This window comes from Mycteria americana, chromosome 7 (genome assembly GCF_035582795.1).
Source record: "Mycteria americana isolate JAX WOST 10 ecotype Jacksonville Zoo and Gardens chromosome 7, USCA_MyAme_1.0, whole genome shotgun sequence".
Lineage (NCBI taxonomy): Eukaryota > Metazoa > Chordata > Aves > Ciconiiformes > Ciconiidae > Mycteria > Mycteria americana.
In genome coordinates this window covers 63,094,705-63,116,907 of record NC_134371.1, presented here as the reverse complement: position 1 = coordinate 63,116,907, position 22,203 = coordinate 63,094,705, and the positions used below count along the sequence as shown (strand labels likewise).

The 22,203-nt window shown below is 41.2% G+C and overlaps 1 protein-coding gene across 3 annotated transcripts; it reads right to left on the bottom strand.

Moving 5' to 3' along the window:
• Positions 1 to 11,037: 11,037 nt before the first annotated feature.
• BTF3L4 (basic transcription factor 3 like 4) lies at positions 11,038 to 22,203 on the bottom strand. 3 transcript variants are annotated; one of them, XM_075508754.1, is made up of 6 exons: positions 22,180 to 22,203; positions 20,075 to 20,138; positions 19,039 to 19,152; positions 16,365 to 16,566; positions 14,493 to 14,552; positions 11,038 to 13,567 (listed from the first exon to the last, which is right to left on the bottom strand). In XM_075508754.1, the coding sequence occupies exons 2-6, from the start codon at positions 20,126 to 20,128 to the stop codon at positions 13,521 to 13,523; spliced, it is 477 nt and encodes a 158-aa protein (XP_075364869.1). In that variant the 5' UTR covers positions 20,129 to 20,138; positions 22,180 to 22,203; the 3' UTR covers positions 11,038 to 13,520. The 3 variants fall into 3 exon arrangements, with proteins under 3 accessions (XP_075364869.1, XP_075364867.1, XP_075364868.1); XM_075508752.1 differs by lacking the exon at positions 22,180 to 22,203 and adding an exon at positions 21,391 to 21,519; XM_075508753.1 differs by lacking the exon at positions 22,180 to 22,203 and adding an exon at positions 20,606 to 20,745.

Below are 22,203 nucleotides of genomic sequence, written 5' to 3'. Positions count from 1 at the left end.
AGAAAGTCACAAATAACTGCCACTACTGAGGGCACAGCAGAATCACAGAATCGTATAGGTTGGAAAAGACCTTTAAGATCATCAAGTCCAACCGTAAACCTAACACTACCAAGACCACCACTATACCATGTCCCTAAGCACCTCATCCAAACGTCTTTTAAATACCTCCAGGGACGGCGACTCAACCACTTCCCTGGGCAGCCTGTTCCAATGCTTGATAACCCTTTCAGTGAAGAAAAATTTCCTAATATCCAGTCTAAACCTCCCCTGGCACAACTTGAGGCCATTTCCTCTTGTCCTATCACTTGTTACCTGGGAGAAGAGACCGACCCCCACCTCTCTACCACCTCCTTTCAGGTAGTTGTAGAGAGCGATAACGTCTCCCCTCAGCCTCCTTTTCTCCAGGCTAAACAATCCCAGCTCCCTCAGCCGCTCCTCATCAGACTTCTGCTCCAGACCCTTCACCAGCTTCGTTGCCCTTCTCTGAACTCACTCCAGCACCTCAATGTCTCTCTTGTAGTGAGGGGCCCAAAACTGAACACAGTATTCGAGGTGCGGCCTCACCAGTGCCCAGTACAGGGGCACGATCACTTCCCTAGTCCTGCTGGCCACGCTATTTTTGATACAAGCCAGGATGCCATTGGCTTTCCTGGCCACCTGGGCACACTGCTGGCTCATATTCAGGCGGCTGTCAACCAACACCCCCAGGTCCTTTTCTGCCAGGCAGCTTTCCAGCCACTCTTCCCCAAGCCTGTAGCGTTGCATGGGGTTGCTGTGGCCCAAGTGCAGGACCTTGCACTTGGCCTTGTTAAACCTCATACAGTTGACCTTGGCCCATCGATCCAGCCTGTCCAGGTCCCTCTGCAGAGCCTTCCTCCCCTCCAGCAGATCAACACTCCCCCACAACTTGGTGTCATCTGCAAACTTACTGAGAGTGCACTCGATCCCTTTGTCCAGATCATTGATAAAGATATTAAACAGAACTGGCCCCAACACAGAGGGAACAGTGTTGGGGAACTGTTGGGGAAGCAGAGGGAACGCAGCCACTGTAGCAGCTTTTAGCAGGAGGTGGCTTGTCAGTCAGCCATACGTAGGTCCAGACTTCTATGTATGGTTATTTTTGCCCTATCAGAACTGCCACAAAGAATACAGTGCTCATATCTCAGGGGAAAGGTGCGATGGAGGGCAGGTAGAGAAGGAGATGGCTAAAAAACATGGGCTTCTCTTTCTTTCGTTAGTTCTTTGAGCTGTGAAACTGTTCACGCACACATGAAGATTTGTTTAAGTACACCCTAAAGTATTCAAGGCATTAACAAAAATCCAAAGCATCTTGTTCATTTCAATTGCTTCTCCACCCACATTCTTCATTGAATTAAAGGATATCCTACACACGCTTTTGTTTCACTTATTCCCCAAAGATCGTTTCATCACACACCAAGCAAGGATCTTCAGCATATTCATAGTAACATCTCAGTCATGGCATTCAGCATTATGAAGTTCCTGGCAGAAGGGATGTTACTAAAGGACTGAAGACATGAATAGACAGCAGATTTCCCAAGGGCACCACATCAGAAAATGGACATCAAACGAACCTGGCTCAAAATGCAGTGGGTATTACCGGCTTCTGGCAAATCCCACTCCTTTCTGAACAGTAACACTGTCAGGCTGTGTTAGGGACACGTCCATCCTGGAATACCTCTGTAAAGCTATGTTTGCTTACCCAGTAAAAGCACTTCCATTTCAACACCCACTGCTCTAGTTGAAGACAGCATAATCTGCATTTATCAAAAATATATTGGACCAAATCCAAAACCAGTCTTACTCAAATCATTAGCAATATCCCAGAGAGAACATGGCACAGGCTCTGTAGCCATCAAAATTACCTTTGTTTTCTCCAGTCATTTTTCACAAACCCAACTGGATTGCCCTAGAAACCCTGCAGATCTCTGAACATGTGAATATCTCTTACAGGACGTGTAGGTTGTCACGTTCACATCAGCTTCACAGACCCCAACAGGATGACAGGCCACAGTCTGTGACAGGAAATTTTTTTAATTTCTGTCTCCTTTTTCACCAAGAAGTGGTTGGAATGTATTTTCTTAAAGCTATTTTGAACCACGAGCAACGATTCTTGAGTAGGCATTGAGGAAGGAGAAGCACATATACTGACATGATGTCACCACCTGAATTATTATGCTGGGATATAAAAATACGTTGAAAAGCAGCATGGCCAAGATTACCATATCATTTAATTACAACCTACTTTCATGACAGGCCGTCAGTTAATTAAGAGTGTCAAAATGCTGAATTGCCTCCAGCTTCTACATGCTTTGCAGATGACATGGAAGTAATCTTTTTAAATAGCAACAGCTTAACTGAAAATGTAAAACCCATAGTGAAACACTTTGAAAAATGAGGCAGTCAGCTGAACTGACATGAAATTCCCCACACCATAAATTCACTAGGGAAGACAGTTATAACCCATTTAATTTGCTCTCTGAAGATTGTATTCACATGACGATTTTTTTGTGTGTGTTCAAATCTATTTTTCTGAAATTGATATAATTTTAAGAGAGTTACAAAAAAGGAGCCTTAAGTGACTGTGGTCTGTGCAGCTATGCACATGGCCTGGCTCCAGCACTGGCACCTTCCCTCCAGGCTGCTACAATACAGGCAAACGTAAAGCAGGAAAAAGCTTAGAGAAAGGTTTTTTTTTTTCCTTCAGAAATAAGTCACCTCCACTGATTCTCAAGTAACAGATGTGACACTAGAGAAAATCCCTGTAGGTGGAATGATGGTTGGAAAATAATGGAATTGTTTTACCCATTTATTATACTTGGCACCAAATCCCTTATTCTCTTTATAGGACAGTCTTTTTAAATAAGTGATTTTTTATAAATTATATAAGATACAGTTCTATATAAATTGTAGCAAAGTGAAAGAATACAGTGGAAAGCAGGCTGGATAGAAAACTCATGCCTGAACCAGCCATCAAAGAATAAGAACAGTACCCAAATGCAGAATTAAGCCGAACATCTTGAAACTGAATGAAAACAGTGCAGTCCCTCTCCCTCATTCTCTCTTTGGTAATGAGGTGGTCCTTTTGTCAGACAGCCAGAAAGAAAAAGTTTTGGGTTTGTTTTTTTTCCCCAAGGAAAAAAAGTGCTTAACACTGAAAAAAAAATTATGAGCAAACATCTCCCCCTATAGTTTGCAAAAAGCTGAGCACCTTAGTACTAATGAAGAAAATCCTGTCTCTTGGCTGAATAAGGGAACCAAGCTAAAAACCAAGCCAGAACTTTATGTGGTATGGAAACATGGGAACACATACCCCGAGGAGAGTGCTCGAATAAAAAAAGGATAAGGCTACAAGAAAGCAATCTGAGAATTCAGCAGAATTGCGGCAGGCTCATTGCCTCATGACTGTGGCAATGTCCAGGTGATTAACAAATTAGGGGTTGGAGAAGAAGATAAGAGACTGAATTTCAAGATAATTTAGGTGTGAGACTAAGGGAAGTTTGTTAGGCCTGTAAAATAGGCAAAGGACTTCAAATACTAGAAAGAGATTAATGAGCTTCCTCAGCTGAGTTCAAAGTGCTCTTTATTACTAAAGACTTTGATCAAGAAAATATTTGAGCTAGGTAAAAAATACCATTTAGTATAACAGACTGTGAAAATGAAAGCTGACCAGTAAACAAGAATGGTACACCTTGCCAAGATGAGAAATATCTCAAAGCAATTTTCACAAAACAGTGATTATTCAACAATTTAATGTCTATTTCAAAGGGAGTATGTGTCGGATGGATCCTGTTAGCAGTGTCCTCTCATGCTACGACACTATTGCTGTTTCTGTAAGGAAGAAGCCCCGAGCCCTGTAAATGCATTTTACTGCCATTTACAATTACTGAAAACCAGTTGTCATTAATTTGACTATACCTTACATGATAAGCTGTACAGGGAAAGGGCCATCTTTTATTCTCTGTTTTTACAGAAAACAGTATAACAAGGAGTTAGAATCCAGCAAGGCCCATTACACAATATGATGATGCAACATTAATTGCACACTGTGTTCTCCCCTGAGCACTACCGTCAGCATTTAACAGACAATCCTTGAGATCCAAGCATTAGCCCAACAGTGGCTGGAATGGCATTGGTTACACCCATTTCCACTAATGGTGGAAAATATCCCGTCGGTGGCAGCTGCACCGGCTCAGCAAATGCTTCGTGTATCAGCCTGTGCCAGCCTCCTTATTCATGAAAACATACCTAAAATTCCTATTTGCCACGTGTGGTGTTGAACATGGACTGGATGAGTCTGGAATCCCGCAGGCATTGACATACAGACACTAAATCACAGAAAAATTGAGTGAAAGAAGCAGTAACACCACTGGTGTTATGTAAAGAACTCCTTGCTGAATACAAGGCACTAATTATTCCAGGCAGATTGTGCCCTCTTCCCCATCACTTCATTTCTCTTTCACTAGTACATATGAGGAAAAAAAAAAAGCCAGACACATGCTCATCTTGATCATGTCATTTATTAAGTCAGCAGTGATGACAAACAGGGAATTGTTCAGTCTTACTGTCACAGACAAACCCCACCACTAAATCCCATGGAAGTGTATACATGTAGAGAGAACAGGGTCATGAGTATACACACTCCTTCCACTTGTCCTATGAACTTGATGGCTCTGCTTGAACCTTTCTGTTCTCCTAGCAATGTTTTGACTTCACAGAAGTGTGGCAACTCCCTGCTCAAGCAAAAGGACATTGCTTCACTGGGTGTAATTAAGCCTATTAAAAAAACTAGGCTTATTTATGTCCTGCTAAATCACATGACAGATTTTGTGGAATGCTGTGAGTCAGAGCATTTGGGAAGCCCTGACCAGCTATTTCCTCAACATCTCAATGAGAGATGTCTCTAAGTTGTTCAGGTTTGTAACTCAGAAGTCATTCAGCTGAACACTGAGTTTGCTAAAAAAGGTTGGTACCCCATTTCAAACTGCCAGAACCCTCACAAAACAATTTTGACTATGATGCAGAATTAAGCACAATGTTAGCCAATAGAAAAGGGCACCAGTACACAATAGTACATACAGCAGGGAGTGGCTTTTGGGGGCATGGGGGGAAAGAAAAAAGCTCCTAGGCATCTTTGATATGTTCTTTATCTTCCTTTTACCAAATCGGAGACACATTATGAGTATAAGACTTGCAGATATTTTTGCTTTTACAGGATTACGTAACTATGGTAGTAACAACTTTTAAAGCTTGTTTTTATTGTGCAAGTAGACAATGCATGTAATACCTCCCACAACAATTCTTCATGGGACTGCTTACAAGGGTAAGACTAATTAAGGACAAGTATTTAATCACCTGTCTCTTATCCTGGCTTATCTAAGAGTTAACATAGAAGGGCAAAAATTGAACCAAGACATCACATACAAATTTTAACACAGGTTAATGTCTCAGCAGAGAAACTAACAATAAGAATTTCTCATCATGCTTATTCAATGCAAGTGAAGTCTTGTTCTGAGTAGCTACTAGTTCATTTGTTCTTTCCTGACAAATGCTGGCCATCCCAAACCATAATGAACCTGAGGGCCCAAGCAATTTGAAAGTAGTAGCATACTGCGATGTCAGGCAGCCCAAATTCAACACCTCTATTTCTCAGACAATACTCACAACAGCTATAGAGAAAGGAAGATGACAAAACTAGCAGTCACAAAGGAAGATGCACTTGGTATACATTCCTGATGATGGTACTGTGAGCCATTGAGGAAATGTGGCTATAAGACATCTAAACCTTTTATTACAGCTTACCACAAACTCATGGAGTGCTTGTGCAGATTAAAACCATAAAAAGCGTATGCATTTTTCATGGAAAAGTTTCCATCAGTTAAGATGCTAATGATGTATCTCTGCTTGTTCCCAAAGAAAAAGCAGTCCTGTTCAAAGAAGTCGCCAAGCTCTCAGTGACCCAGACTGCACTATAAAAATCCTCTGTAATTTAACAAAATGATCAGGATAGAACACACTTACCACTAGAAACAATAGCTAGGTTATCCCTTCAAATTTGACTACAGCCTTTGAAAGAAAAGGAGTGGATGGAATGTTTTTATGGAAAACCCATTTCAAGGTTCTCAGGAGAACTGAGCTGGAAAATCACCATGTAATGGGATAAACTATTACAATTTCAGGGCTGGAAGTGGCCAACATGATTTCTCAGTGCACGCTGCCAATGAAAGCAACTCTGCAACTCAAAGGGCAGGATGTCATGGTTGAACCCCAGCTGGCAACTAAGCCCCACACAGGTGCTCACTCACTCTCCCCCAGCAGGATGGGGGAGAGAATCGGAAGGGTGAAAGTGAGAAAACTCGTGGGTTGAGATACAGACAGTTTCATAGGTAAAGCAAAAGCTGCACACGCAAGCAAAGCAAAACAAGGAATTCATTCACTACTTCCCATGGGCAGGCAGGTGTTCAGCCACCTCCAGGAACACAGGGCTCCATCACGCGTAATAGTTACTTGGGAAGACAAAACACCATCACTCCAAACGTCCCCCCTTCCTTCTTCCCCAGCTTTATATGCTGAGCATGATGTCATATGGTATGGAATAGCCCTTTGGTCAGTTGGGGTCAGCTGTCCCGGCTGTGTCCCCTCCCAACTTCTTGTGTACCTGGCAGAGCATGGGAAGCTGAAGAGTCCTTGATTTAGTATAAGCACTACTTAGCAACAACTAAAACATCTCTGTGTTATCAACGCTGTTTTCAGCACAAATCCAAAACATAGCCCCATACTAGCTACTATGAAGAAAATTAACTCTATTCCAGCCAAAACCAGCATACAGGAGAAGAGATAGAGGTAATAATATCTCTGTGTTTAAGAGTTAATAATTTACAACACAGAAATAATGCGGCTGAGAGAAAGGTGATGTACAAAAGACTAGAAAATGTAACATATTCCCTGTTTTTTCAGAAAACTGACATCACTTTTGTGTCAAAATTAGAAATCTCAGCAAAACACTCAAATATCCAGCAGGAGATTATGAGAAAACCTGGTGTCTTTCAGTCAAGCTGAGGAAGCAGGCTGTGAGAAACTTAAGACAGACAGGGGAAGAAATCCTTATTCAAAGTAAGAATTATTTTAGGATCTGTTGGCTTTCTTTCAGAAACATGCAAAAATGCAAGCCATCGCTAATTACAGCTGCCACTCACACAGAACAGACCAGAGTCTCCAGCAATAGAGCAAATGTTTAAAAATGAACAGAGAAGAAACTTTAGTTGCATCATTGCCCCCCAGAGACTCTAAAAATGCTGTAAGGAAGTTACAGCTATTTTCAATTCAACACCATGTGTCAGAAACCATTTCAAACCCAATCTTGTCACAAAAATGGGAATTCCTTATTAAAGTTCACTTTGTAAGTTATTGACTGAGATTTTCTGTGAACAAGAACCTGCAGCATGAATCAAAACTTCAATAGCTTACCCCCCCACACACACATCACTGTTTGCTGTCTAAAGAGAGACGTGCAAAGTGGGCTCAAGGGGAAGGCTGTGTTTGGGTGCCATGCAGCTGCAGAGCAGTGGGACGGCTGGGTCAGAGGGTGGCTGCAATAACAGCACACTGGGATCCCATGCTGCAGCTTATCAGCCCACAGGCATAGCGAACTGTACTGAACCCTTATTTCACAATTAAAAGTTTAAAAACACACTGAAAGTTACGGTATCTGACCAGATCAGTCACCCAAGGCATCAATATGGCAAATCCTTCCCTTCTTCCTAAACTCAGTATGACCCTGGCAGCAGCATCGCAAGTTCCCCCACACTGTCTTGCCAAGACAAGCCTCAGAAGCAGAGCAAGCAGCAGCAGTAGGGTTAAAAGGCTAGTGCAGTCTGCGAGGACGGTTTGCTTGATGGTCACCTCTACCAAGCCTGCCCAAAAGCATGCAAACGCTTTGCTTTTGAAGGAAGGTTACCATTTCTTTCACAGAAATTTAAAGCTAGCTAGCAGGTGGTAAGGGAAAGACAACTGACAAGGGCCCCAAAGCTAGAGCTTCCTCTGCAGGCACCCACTCACGCAGAACAAACTGTGGGACCTGCATGTTCAAACCATGGCTCAGGATGCAGTTTCACAAGCTCGCTAAGCCAACCAAAGCAAGCTGTCAGGGAGAGGAACAGTCAAGCTTTTAGCATGTGCCAGTACTGCTACGCACAACTGCATGGTCAGACTTGACAGTAAGGCGAGCTGAAAACCACTGAAAACTAACTTTAAATAAAGTCATCTACAACCAGTTGAGCAAGCTGATCCAGTTGACCTCAGATGTCAGCTACTACTGCTGGCGCTGGGAAAAGCAAAGGAAGGGGAAGACTTTCCCCCTCGGTGGCAGGGAAGCCTGAGATTGGTGAAGGCCTTTCAGAGAACTTCACTCTTGGTATGCAAAGGTCTGGTATCCTGCTGACAATCTGTTGAGATTTTAAGTCTTCACTTGCCTACATCTGGCAATAATTTGCATCACTTGGAAATTTCCAGCTTCACACATGACCTCAAAATCAGATCGGACGTTCTCAAAACGTAGTTTGCGCCACATTTCCCAATGTCTGTAGAGAGCTGGTTACACAGCACTGGCTCTTCTTTGTCAGCTAAGTTGCATTAGACAGAATCTAAAAATACATTAAATACTTTCTAATATTACTTTTTGACATAAGCAGTTACTATAGTTGCCACAAGGATGTTGTAAGAAAGGGCAAGAGGTCGCATAACTCCTTTTATTCAGCTGGGATATGTGCACTGAAAGGTCAAAAGGCTTTGCAGTATAATTTTTTGTTTCAATGCTTGCCTTAGCATTGATACTTTATCAAAAATATCAGAAACAATTTCAAGAACTCAAACAAGCAGACAATCTCCTTTTACTCAAAGGAGGCAACTAATTTAGCATAGTTATGAAATCCATCTGCAATGCAAAGTTCAAGGAAGTGCCACCTAATATTTGAGAACCTGATAGATACCAGGTTGCCAAGAAAAAACTGCATCTGAGCAAGCTGTGGATCTGTCTTTTAGTGAGAGGGTGTTTAATAGTACCGACAGCCCACCAAATAATATGCATTTTTCGTGTGGAAGTAGCTTTTTACACCGTTTGCACAGATGTAGCTCTTTTCTCTCAAGAAGCATCCAGGTTTTGTGTTCATTAATTTACATACCACATACTTACAGGAGGTAGAACAGTACTCCTGAAATAAAGGCAAACCAAGGCACTGGAAGATGTATGAGTTTGTTTTTTCATGCCAAGTACACAGTGCCAGTGTCTGAAATGAAAGCCCAGTTCCCAATAACCCTGCTCTAGGTATCAACCCAAGCTTCCATCCAAACATAGCAAGATGACCCATTTTAGAATTAGTCTCTTCATTTGCTCTGCTTGATTGCATCTGCTTGATTGAATCCTTGATTGACACTGTGGCCCCCATGTTTCTGAATAAATCCATTAAGTTCTTCAGTGTCTGCAAACTGGTCTTTGAAGGGGAGGGGGGAGTAAAAAAAAAAGTTACTTGATGAGAAAGCTAACAGTTGAATATGAATAACCATTTCCTGTACTTCTGCTGTCATTTCTGTAAAGTTGCTATAGGTAGTGTTGTGATGTGCTTCTGTTCTGCATCACTTCATTTGCTCAAGTACAAAATGTGGATCATTTAGTTAATGTAATCTTGATCTCCAGAACAATGTCTGTTCACTTTGCTGAACCAACCAGCACTGTCTTAAAATAATAAAAGGAGACTAATCTTAAGGGCCAGTGGAAGAATTCACTCATTCACCTTCACCTACGGGACAGTTTGCTCAGCCCTTCTGTACATCCCTGCTGTCTGGAGCAGCACAGCCTGATTGCAAGGAAACTTAAAGAGAATCCTTCCTGGGACATTCCTCAGTAGAGGCATGAATTCATCTCTTACATATAGCACAGATTTACTGTGCTGTTATAACTTCCTCAGTTCATTCCTGTTAATGGCAATACACTGGTCAGTCAATACACAGCTCAGTAATTAAATCATCTGTAAGCCCTCCAGTGTTCATTTTGCACACACGAAATCCAGAACATTATTTGCGAAGATCCTGGCAGAAGGGAGTTCACAGCAACTCCTAGTTCCCATGGGAAGTTGACAAATACTAGTGAATTATCAACATATTTCAGTAAAACTCCGGTAGCAGTTCTAAATTCATCTCTATCATTCTTGTGCACTCTCCAAATATTCCTACATAACAAAAAAGTTAGAGAAAAAAATTCACCTGAACCCTATTTTTCTCAAGGTCTGTATTGTACGTTAAATGTTCTTTTTGTATGAACTCCTTCCACCCTGCCAACACTCTTAGCTCCAGACTTGTTTTGTTATCAAGTGCTGCATGAGAAATCCCTTACCAGCACTCAGTACCAAGTCTCCAGCATCACTGACTGTACAGTGATCTCTGCCATCCATCATACATGAGCTTTTTTTTCCTCCATAGAGCAAATGCACCACAACTGCAGGTTTTACAGACTTGCTCTCCTGCCTGAGAGAAGCCAGTCAGTCCCTGGTTTCCCATCCATAAACTAGGGAACTACACACAAATCTACTAGCAGTCGGGCAGGAAGACTAGCATTTGCCGTCTTACACATTTGCCAAGTTCTCAATTCTTTGGTCTTCGCCGATTCAGCTTAGATTCTCTCACATACAATCCAAGAGATGCTTCAACTTACTTTCTGCTTTATCTTCCTATTTTCACATCACTGCCAAGTTCTTTAATATGTCAATATCTTTACCATTATCTTTAATACATCAACAGTGTTTAAGTAGTGAGCAAGTAAAGCTCAAGAGCTTCAGAAGTACAGTGGTTATCATGCTTCAAGCCAAGCAAAGAACATTTTAATGTTCACCTTCATGTGAGGAGTTTTTATTGTACCAACACTCCCCAAAACTACTTTTAGTAACTTTGCATTTCCATCAGCATGTACAAACACTGTTTGTAATACCATGAATAAATACGAAGAAAAAGAGCTTTTCCCACAACAGCCTTGATGGGTTACTTTTAATTAAAATCAGTTTAATGATTGATAAGCTCTAGTATTTCCAGCAGCAAGTAAGTGGTTGACTGTTTCCAGATACAGTGAAAAAACTGAAGATAATATAACTACATAAGCTAGCATATTTAGTTAGTTTACTGGTTGTCAAACATAGGAAAAAGTGAGGGTTTAACATATAAATTGGCATGACCAAGAGCAAAAATTAAATGAGTATTTTGTAGGAATCAGGAAGTTCCACTATATAAACTTATGGAATCATTGTTGCCAATGCTTACTCTTAATCTCTCACAAAATTACTTGACATACTCTTAATCTCTCACAAAATTACTTGACATACTTCTTATATCAGAAACCAATGAGTATGAATTTTCAGTATCTGATTAGTATTTAGGGGGAGGGGATGTCCCATACATAAACTCAGTACAGTTGCTACTTTGAAACCTTCTTCACTCATGCCCCTTAAGCAAATGGAAGAACACTGCAAATACCTGTTTCCTAGTATCCTTCATTTGCTCTTTGAGCTTGCAGAGGCAGCAAAAGGCAATTCAGTGTGCCTGTGCACACATTAATGAAGATGTCTCTTCCTTATAAACAGAACAAATGCATCTGCAGCCGATTTAAGATTAGCCATACAACAAACCAAAGTTTTGTTCAACACTGCAGGAAAAATAGGAGAGTGGGTACATGGGAGTGTGAAATCCTAAAGCTCTAACCAGAGCCTCCCTAGTCCTGCATGTATCTTCCTCAGTCACCGTCAGCAAGGATGTAGTGCTGTTTGAAACAGCTGCTGCATCCACCTGTCATTCCTCAGCTAGTGCTGGTGGGAGGAGGAGACACCACACAAGAGGGAGCATTTCCTCTTTTGTACTGTTATTTTATTTTGTAGTAAGATCCATGTAGTATATAAAATATAACAGGAAAAACTGAAGAAAGCCTGTAAAATAAATGGAGGAGTTCAGATGACAAACCACTACAGCTCTGCTTTCGTGGTTTTATGCTGATGTCACCAGAACTCATGTACTGTTTACCTTGTACTTTCACAGTTCTCTAGCATATGAGCCTACATAAAAAGCTGATATGTTCCAATTAAGCCATAGTTAAGTGACAGATGTAGAGGAAAAAACCGGCTTTCTTAAGCCACAGCTGCCCTTGACACAGGTTACAATGATGTCTAACTACTGCAATGCACATTACATCAAGAACCTTGAAAGAGCCTCTGACAAAACGGGTTCACATTAAGCATTTTAAAGAAAGGTCATAAATACTGCACTGTACCAACAGTACCTCCCAATGTCCTCCTTATGCCTGAGGAGCATTTGCAGTTTTTAAGAAGCTACTACATAGATGACACCAAACCTAGAGGTAGGTTATAGGCAAAGGTAAGTTACAGGCAAAAACCAAATATCCCTTTAGAGCTCGTCATTGCACAAACTGCCCAGCAGAAGGCAAGGCAAAATGTCAACAACTCTTTCCATCCACCTTAAACATTGCTCACACAGTGCATTTAATTCCTAGTGCCATAAGAATGACAGTGGATCATCAGCTGCTAGTAAATGCAGTCATGCCAAGAGAACAGCTTGAAGTTATTCAAGCAAAAATCTGTTACTGTGCAAAACTGGTGCACTGGGCTGTTACCAACTAGACCTCCCAAGTTTAGGAAGTGACCTGATGGTAGAGAACCAAGGTGTTTGTTTTCCTTTTGACATGGGAAATACTCTACATAATCAACAAGAGAACATGCTGCTAAGCCTATGTGGAAGGAGTCAAACATCAGCTTGTCTCAAAAGGTTAGAGAGACAAGAAAAAAATAAAAAGTTGAGAAAGGTTAAAAAAAAAAGCACACTTTTCTGAGGCCAAGTTTTCTTTTTTAGAAAGTTACTGTACCAAATGAGCCGGTAAAACAGCTCATCTTCGGTATCATCTGGGATCAACATAAGGCTGATAACAACTATCATGTGTACATTCCAACAGGGATGAGAAACACATCTGCAAGTACAATAGTTAACAGCAAATTAAACCCAAGTTTTAATGGTGTAATGCCTCCAGGTCACAAGATGTGGACAAAATTTAAATCTTAACTACCTTCTGTGCACTATTTGGTGATAATCAAAAAGTAACAATGCTGAAGATTCATTTTATTTCTACTTCCAAAGGAAAAGGGGAAAAGGTTAAATAAGTGTTCTCCAATTTGTTCTCCACTATATGTACACCCACACACATACACACACGCACATGCACACACCCCTCAAACTGCACCGACATTTCTTTTTGACCAAAAGAGTAGATTCTGGGAGTAAGTGCAAAATGCAAAATCAACTGACAGAAAATGCTGAACAAACAGCATCATAAAAATACAAAATATTTATATTACTGAACTATTAACAGATGATGTTCTCTGTTTCTTTAAAACTTTGGAACCACATAGCTGATTTCTTAAATCTAGTCCATGCCAGCTTCCAGAACTATTAATGATTTAGTTAGCTTCATTCTTTGATGCTTCATCAAAGTTTTCTACGAGATCTGAAAGAGATGAAGATATTTAATACAGTAATGCCCAGTAACATTACCTTCATAAGTTTAATGAAAATGCATATATTATAGGAAAGGTTAAGTAGTTCTTAACTAGACTCATGTATACCATTTATTATGGGCAGATTTCAAAGGGCTTTAGAAAATAGGGTTTGTTGGAACATACACAAAGAACTAGAAACACAGGAACACTCAGAAGAGTGGAAGTTCTAACATGAAGTGATTAAGATCTGATTTTCAGAGGTGCTCTACTAGCTGCATTTGAGTCTTGAGCCATCAGCATTCTTTAAAGAATGCCTGAAGTTAGGCACCCATTAACTGTTGTACTCCAGGAAACAGAAAATTTTGGGGAGAACTGAATTTTCACGCAAGGTCACAAAGAATAAACCAGGGCCAGAGCATGAGGAATTGAACCTCTGGGTCCACCAGTTTGTTGTTTTAGCTAATACGCCATAGTGATGGATATAGAAGAATGTGGTGACTGACAGACAGTTATTGACAAATTATGAACTTACAATATTTATTTACTGAGAAATTTCCAGACACTGATATAAGCTTTGTTTCTTCTACTACAGAAATAAAAATCCCCATCCCAGACTCAGATTTAAAGACATCCTGATGACTATTTCAATCATGTCATCTTGCAGCCCTAAAACCCTATTTGGACATTTAGATCACCTGTTCAACCTCCCTCAAAGTATTTTAATCTATTTTCACTTAAGAATTAAGCAATTTGCACAAGGTAAACCTTTTTTTCAAAAGCTGGAATGCAAAGCCATCAATATTTTAATGCTGCCCAGTATATTAAGCCTCCCTTAGAAAGTGAGAATTATAATCACATCAAGAGCTAAATATTTAAATGCATGAATTGAAATATGCATACATTAAATGGACATATAGATATATATGTGCCTACCTGGGACATCATCATCTTCTTCATCAATATCTTCAGATTTTGGTGCTTTACTATCCAACACTATAAAAAGAAATTTGGTGCCAAGTTCTCATTATACAGAATTAGGGACAACCACACAACAAAATAAAAGCCATAACATACAGGTAAAAAAACCCCACATTTCCCCAACCCCCAGTTGTGACAAACACACAAATGACTGGGTATCAACAGTAATCAGCACGATCAAAAGGTCTACTTGGGTACATTCTTGTACCAAAGTATTAGCACAGCCATTTTCAAATGCTTAGGGGTATTAAGGCAGAGCTAGCAAAAGATCAAATGATACAGAAAAAAACTTCTAACTGAAGCCATGTGTTTCAGTGCAACAATAACGTGGTACCAATCGGGGACCAACATGTCACGTGATTCAATTACAAAGGGGCCACAACTGTAGGAAAAAGTACTTCCATATCAAGGGTCCTGCATCAAGCCTAGTTTTCTGTAAGTCACAGAAGCTGGAACATGCTACAAGTAATCTAGAGAAATGCAAGAACTTAAAAAATAAAAGGAAGTATTTCTTCTCATTGGTCTGACTTCCTGTACTATCCAAAGAAAGCACAGTGAGTATCTATTGGTACCGATGTTGTATCAAAGAAACATGCTTATGATGATCCATTTTCTAAATTTTAAAAATGTATTTTACATATTAATATTAGTAAAGAACGAAAATTAAACCCTTTACTTCCAATTAAACTCTGAACATTAAATATAGAAGAAATTAAAACTTATTTAGAAGGAATAACTATTTTTTGAAAATATTAGAACAGGTAATGTATTTTCCAATTCCAAATACACACAAATTGCAACATGTCCAATTGCAGTCTTTTTAATGGCCATAGCAGTGTAAACAGTATAAATATGAAAACCAAATTTTTTTTAACGTCCAACTTCACCAGGGCTTGATATTAAGAACTAGTTTTTGGCAATATACAACATGAAACATGAACTCTGATACAGCTACTTGTAATGAAAAGTGTACCTGTTCTGCAGCCTAAGCAAGCTTTCACAAATTCTTATCAAAGTCAACAGACTGATTACTTGCATGCTTTAAAGTACTCTCATGTTCTAGTTTTGTAACAGACACCATTGGAAGAATAAATTTCCATCTATTCTTAAATTACAAGCTTGCTTAGGGAGAATAGTTGAGACCTCTACAAAACATGCTACAGTGCTTCCCCAAGGAGGGTATTCTAAAAGGGATTGTCCCCAGACTCCATTTCTTCACTGTAAAATTACAGTAATAGTTATACCACATATATATAGACACACATCATGCTCCCATGGTTTTAAAGTAAGTAGAAAGATAACAACATAATTTTTAAAAAAATCAATTTTTTTAAATCAACTCTGATTTTGAATTCATTTTAAAAAGGTCTTGGTTTAATTCCAAAGGGAATTATGGAGTAGAAGACAAAGAACATATTTCTTCCTCCATATCCACAATCGAAATATGTTTTGTATGAACAAAGAAAACAGAATCAATTCCCTGACAAAAAGAACCTGCTGAGTTTTTTCAAGTAAGAATGTGAACTTGCTTTCCTAAGTATTTTGTCATATCCAGTTGCACACCTGGAATCACAGCATGCCTGACTTACCGGATTTTTTAAATTATTTTTTTTTTTTTAAATCAGGGCCTGCCTATATAGAATCTTGAATCAACAAGAAAAAAAAGTGTCACACCTCCCCCCCCCATTTCCACAACAGTGGCAAATAAATAAAAGCACAACTGCTTTTGATCACTAAGTCACACACACTGCTGTTAAATTTGGGTTAAAACTTTTAATATTTCAGATGTTCATTAAATCAGTGATGAAAGATTCCAAAAAGACCTACCTTGTCTTGGGAATTGTTCAGCTAACTTCCTGAGACTTGTTAAGCTGTCAGCACCAAGCTGGCTTAAGATGCCTGGAAGCATTTCTGTGATCGGTTTAGCCTCTGCATGACCAGTAATTGCAAAAGTGTTAGCAGAGAGGGAAGCTTGAACCTTGGGGTTGTTGAAGTGAATAACTGTTCCATCATCTTTTATCATGTTGACCTGTTTAAATATATTAATAACATTTACCAAAACGTTGCAGCATCTTGTTGAACAAGGATGATAAATTATTAATTCAAATCTAGATTTAAAATATTAAAATATAAAAAATTTACAAAACTAGTACTCCTCCTAGAGAATAATATAACCATTGGAATTAAAGCCATTGGAATAAAAGCACTGGAATTAACACCACCTGAACTGGAAGTAAAACATGAGTTAATGATAAAATATGGGTTCATTCATACTATATGAAAAGGTAGAATGTAAGAGCTATGGTTCCTTCATAAAATACACTTATCTAAATACTAAGTTATAAATATGCAAGGATTATATGTTATTACACAGTTCATGTATAATTTTCACAAAGGCAAAAAACATACATAGGTTACTAGACTGTAAGACAAATTAGTTAATATCAGGAATGTCTGGGGGAAAAAACCAAACAAACAAAACCTTCAGCTCTGTGGTAACTCTTTAGAAACTAGAAGCTCCAACAGAAAACCCTTGCCACATCAGTTTAAGACACTGCCACTCAGCTATCTGTGTCACCTATCAAGAAAACATTACTGTTCCTGCAGCAGAATTGGCAAAGGTAGAAGATTCACAATCTGGCCTACTTGCTGAACCTGCCCAAGGCAAGGATGCTTCCTGCACATATACACACAGAACTGGAGGTTTATGTACCAGCTGCACTAGAACAGGCTTCTATGCCTAATAATTCCACGACGACTCTTTAAAGGCTAAGTACATCATACAATGATCCTGCTCTCTTCCTCTTCCCTGGTCTGCTGAATCACCAAGAATTAAGTTTTGCAGCCAGTATAGCAGCCTGCTTTGCTCCTACTGTCAAAGTTTAAACCCATACAAATATGCCAGTATATTTTATGTTTTTTAACTTAAAGGGAGACAGAATGGAAAGTGAAAAAGGTTTTTCTTCTGGGCATGCCTAAACTATGGTAAAGTGGGAAATAATCTCTTCTGAAAAAAGGAAGAGAGTTCTACCCATTGAACCAAACAGTAGTAATAAACTTATGTCACAAAACTTTTAAGTACTGTTTTAGTAGAAGTTACACAGATAAAATGGAAATTTGGGAAGTAAAGAGATCTAAAGTATACAAACATGTAAGTATCAATCTTCACACAGCAGCAGAGTTCAAAATATGTTTTGAACAGGAAAACCAGGTGTGTTGCGTTCTTGCGAAACTGAAGGATGGCCTGTCCCTCACATGTGGGGAAATGGTAAAGGCCTCAAGCACTGTCATCCTCTTACTTAAAAGCCTCTTAAAAACCACATAGATGAGCTACTAATGTTTGACTCAACATTACTAGCCTCCCCAAACTCTTCTATCTACACAAAGTTTACCAAGGTCAATTGTGTCCACCTGAATACAACAACATACTGCAATTATGTACCTAGCTATCAAGGTAGAAGCATATTGCATTATCTTCCTTCACATCAAGACATGTAAAATCCTTAATAACTGTGTCTGAATAAAGATCTTGTGCTCTGCGGGGGGGGCAGGGGGGAGAACAGAACAAGAACTGTGTGGGTTTGTACAGCTCAGCATATACATATCAAATTAAGTAAACAGACAAGTTGAATTGTTTCTGTAGCAGAGGTATGAAAACTTACAGGCAAACCAGGCTTCTACACTGAATCTGTATTTGCCTTTGGAAGAGAGGTATGCACTAAGTGACCTCCGGAGGCACCTTGCAAACCTGCTTAAATTAATTAATCACAGATTAAATATTATGCTTCTTCAACCAAGTACTACAGTAATATTGAGTTCATGATGAAGGAACATCTCCTCCTCCCACATATTAGCACTCTCTCTACAGCGTTATGGAAAACGTCAGTGTTTCAGTTCGTATTTTATACATGTAAAATAGAATTATTCAAGGAATATCTGAAACCTTTATATTCCTACTTCCATTAACACAGAAGCTGGTTCTGTAAAGTCTTTACTGTGTTGTAAGAAGTGTCATCTCCTGTGACTACCACAAACAATTCTGGTGATTTTCATGCAGCAAAAGGACCTAATTCTGATAATAAAGACTTGCAAGTTCTTACTCCAGGTATTTTTGTGGTTTTCTTTACATTCTGCACCACACAACCCTTGCTTTAGATGTGCCTGCACAGTACATGTGCATTTACTGCTCTTCTCTTTAAAGCAGGTAATCAAGTTCATGAAGTCAAGAATCAAGAGAGGTTTTGTTTTGCAATGAATGCAAGACACATCCATGACAGCTTACTAGCTTCTACAACCACTATCCAGCCAGCAGAACCTTCTCCCTTCTTTCTCTAGCTATGTATGCATTATTTGATTGATTGTCGTCTCATTTACATTAATTTTACCTATCAGTAACCAGGCCTGTAAGGTTTTGAGGGGAAGAGAAAACTGTTTAAAAAAACCAACACCACACCACAGTGAATTTAATTTAAAACAGGAAACACTTATTTTATCACTATACCTCTTCAATGCCAGCAATGTTATTTACTGCCAGTTTTTTGAGGGAACTCTGAAGTTTTTTGTCATCAGCTGTAGCTGTTCTGTGTACCACCTTCTTCTTTCTGCGAGCTGTTCCCTGGAAAAGAATCAAGACACAATAGTCAGCTATTCTCAAAATCTCAGAACACTCATTTTTGAAAGTCATATCACACTCTGAGCAACCTATCTGTAAGCTATGAGAAAGCTCTGTAGTCAAATATGCTTTTCAACCTACTTCCCCTTCACCTATAGCTTTAACTGTCAGTCTCAATTTTAAGGCTTAAGTGTAAAAGACCAAAAAGACACCGAACAGCAGCAGTATTTTTCCCCTCCCACAAGCTAGATTATAAAATACTATTTACTATTAAGCAATATATAAAGAGTTTCCCCAAGAACTTTTATTTTTTCCAAGATGAAGCACAAATACAGTACAGATTTTAAAAGGTCACACTTTCGTAACCAAGTAATTAACATTTTTAAACTGTTCCACAGACAGCAATTTTGGAATTCCTACTCTGCAAACTTTTGTACAACCCCACCTACAGTTAGGAGATGAACACCCACACTGAAAAAACTATATGCTTTTTTTTTGTCATATTAACTACCTGCTGGCTCAGAGAAAAGAAACAGCTCAGTGCAGAGTCAGATAAGCCCTGGAGCTGGCACAAAGGAAGGAACTCCCCAACAGGGAGAAGAGAAAAGCAGAACTGGAAAAACCAACAGGTAAGCTTAGCTGGAGCTTTCACAGGTCACAACAAGTCACTGAATTAAAAAGAAAGCTTACACACTGTGGAAACTACTCATCCAGCGGCTGTGAACTGAAAGAAAATTGCATTTCAGGTAGCAGTACTACAATCCAGATCACACAAAAACCGTATTTTTAAGGCCTCAAACAAATGTATTTTTTTCCTCCCTCCCATGAACTAAAGCCTATGTTTTGAAAAACAAATTTCAGAGACGTTTCTCCTTCAACCTGTAAATTACTACAGGAAACAGTGCATCTCTGATGGTTTTCTCACCTTTCCTCCTATTCGGACCTGCGCTTGAAGCTTGGCCAGTTTTTCTTGGTTCATAGTGCTGTGTCTACAGAGTAAGAATGAGATACAAATACAAGTTAACTATCAAAATATTAAGAAAAAGTTTTCCACAGTCCACTTTAAAAATACTCTTAAAATTGCAGTGGGTTTTTAAACTTACAGAAAATTTGCCAAAACAGTGCATCAAACAAAGACACATAAACAAAAAGCTTTAAAGCCACACCACCAAATAATACAAAGTGGTCTGGCAGCAGTCTGTTTAGCTGAAGTGTCTGTACCATGATGAGGCAAATTAACAGGACATTTGATTTTGCATCAGTCTGAGGTACTAACTGTGAATTTCCAAGTATGCTAGGTTACTGTTGGAAGCGTTTGACTGAACTACTGACTCAGAATAGACCCAAATCAGCACGTACAGCACGAGTGCTTCCAGGAAATCTTTAACAGAGCCCAGGGAGAGACTCATCACTACACGACTTTGAATACCATTTACAAATAATGAATCTCTGATACTTTTAACTAATAAGCCAGCTCCGAACTCGGTGAAGTTCATGTCTTGACAGATCTCCTATATGAACCTCTGGCACCTATTCATCCAATTCATTGACTGGGAAGTTAGTCAAGTGGCTTCACCAATGGGTGAGGTGGGACCTTTAAAGGCTGGAAGACCTGAAAACCTGTAATGGCTGAAAAAACACCTCAAGCCTTCCAACACAAGGAAAGCGTTTCGCTGCTCTGCCCCAAGAAGTCATCAGTCACCCTCTGAATGAAGGGGAACCCCCCGCACACATTTGTATTGTGCCGGGGAAGCGACGGGGAGGGGGAGACGGGGCTCCTGCGAGCGAGCGGGGACCCAGCGAGGCCCCAGCACCGCCCGGAGGATCACCACACGGACAGGAACTCCGCCGGCGAGGCGAGAGAAGGAACTCAGGCCGGCAGGGCGGCTCGCTGCCTACCCCCAAAGCACGGGGAGCGGGAGGGAATAAAAGCTCCGTCCCTCGGGAGCCAGGGTAATCCCGCCCGGCCGGGGCGCCGCGGCCCCAGGAGAGAGTCCGGCCACCTGATCCAGTGCAGACCCCACCACACCGCGTCCCGGCACACGGCCTCGCTCCCTCGTCCTCTCCTCGGAAAACGGCCGGCGCCCGGGGCTCCACCACGGCCCAGCGCGGCGGGCGGGGACGAGGACGGAACGGCGCCGAGCTACCGGGGCACCCCACCCAGCCCCACACCGGAAGGCGGCAGGGGAAAGGGGAGCCGTGCCGACGGCGCGGTGGCGGCGGGCGCGGGGAAGGTCTCACCTGAGCCCGGCGGATCCTCCGCAGCCCAACACGCGGTGAGAACAAGATGGCGGCCAAGGGAGGAAAGAGAGGCGCACAGAGAAAGGAAGCTTCGCGCCACGTGACGGCGCCAGCCCGCCCGCGGATTGGCGGCGCCGCGGAGTCTCATTTGCATAGCAGCGTGGGCGCGGGGAGGTGTGCGCGCGGTGCCTCCTGGGAGTTGTAGTCCCCGGCAGCTGGCAGGGACCGATGCCCCAGGGCAGGGAAATTGGGTAACCGATGCCGGGTAACCCAAGCGCGGGACGCGGTGGCTCCAAACGTGTCACCACGCACTTGTCGGCGCGCTCTGCCCCTTGGCAAGCCCTCCTTCGTACATGAGTGCTTGCGCTCGGTTTTCCCTTCCCAACCAGCTGGGCAACTCTTGAAAGCAGCGGGACAAGAGAGTTTATTTGGGAGGAGAAAAGAAAGCCGGAACCCCCCCCCCCCCTTGCTGCCTGCTCCCGCCGCGGTAACTCTTGATTTTGTTCAGGGGAGTAAATAGTAGCTTGGGGACCCGGTGTGACTGAAGTACTCCTGCCCCAGAGGCCTTGGCTACCTGCACGGAGCCGAGCTCCTCTGGCCGAGAGGGAAACAGCTGACCCCACCCTCAGAGGGCCGGGGAGAGAAGTCCCCACAGCAGCCCCCTCCCTCCCAGCCGCCCCCCGCACCTCCGAGCCGAGAGGTGAGGACGGCGCACCGCCCACATCCGCCTCACATCACTTCCTGGGCTTTAAAAAAAGGAGAAAAAAAAAAGAGGAGAAAAAAAATCACCTAAGCTGGTCCGGCCCGTCTCGG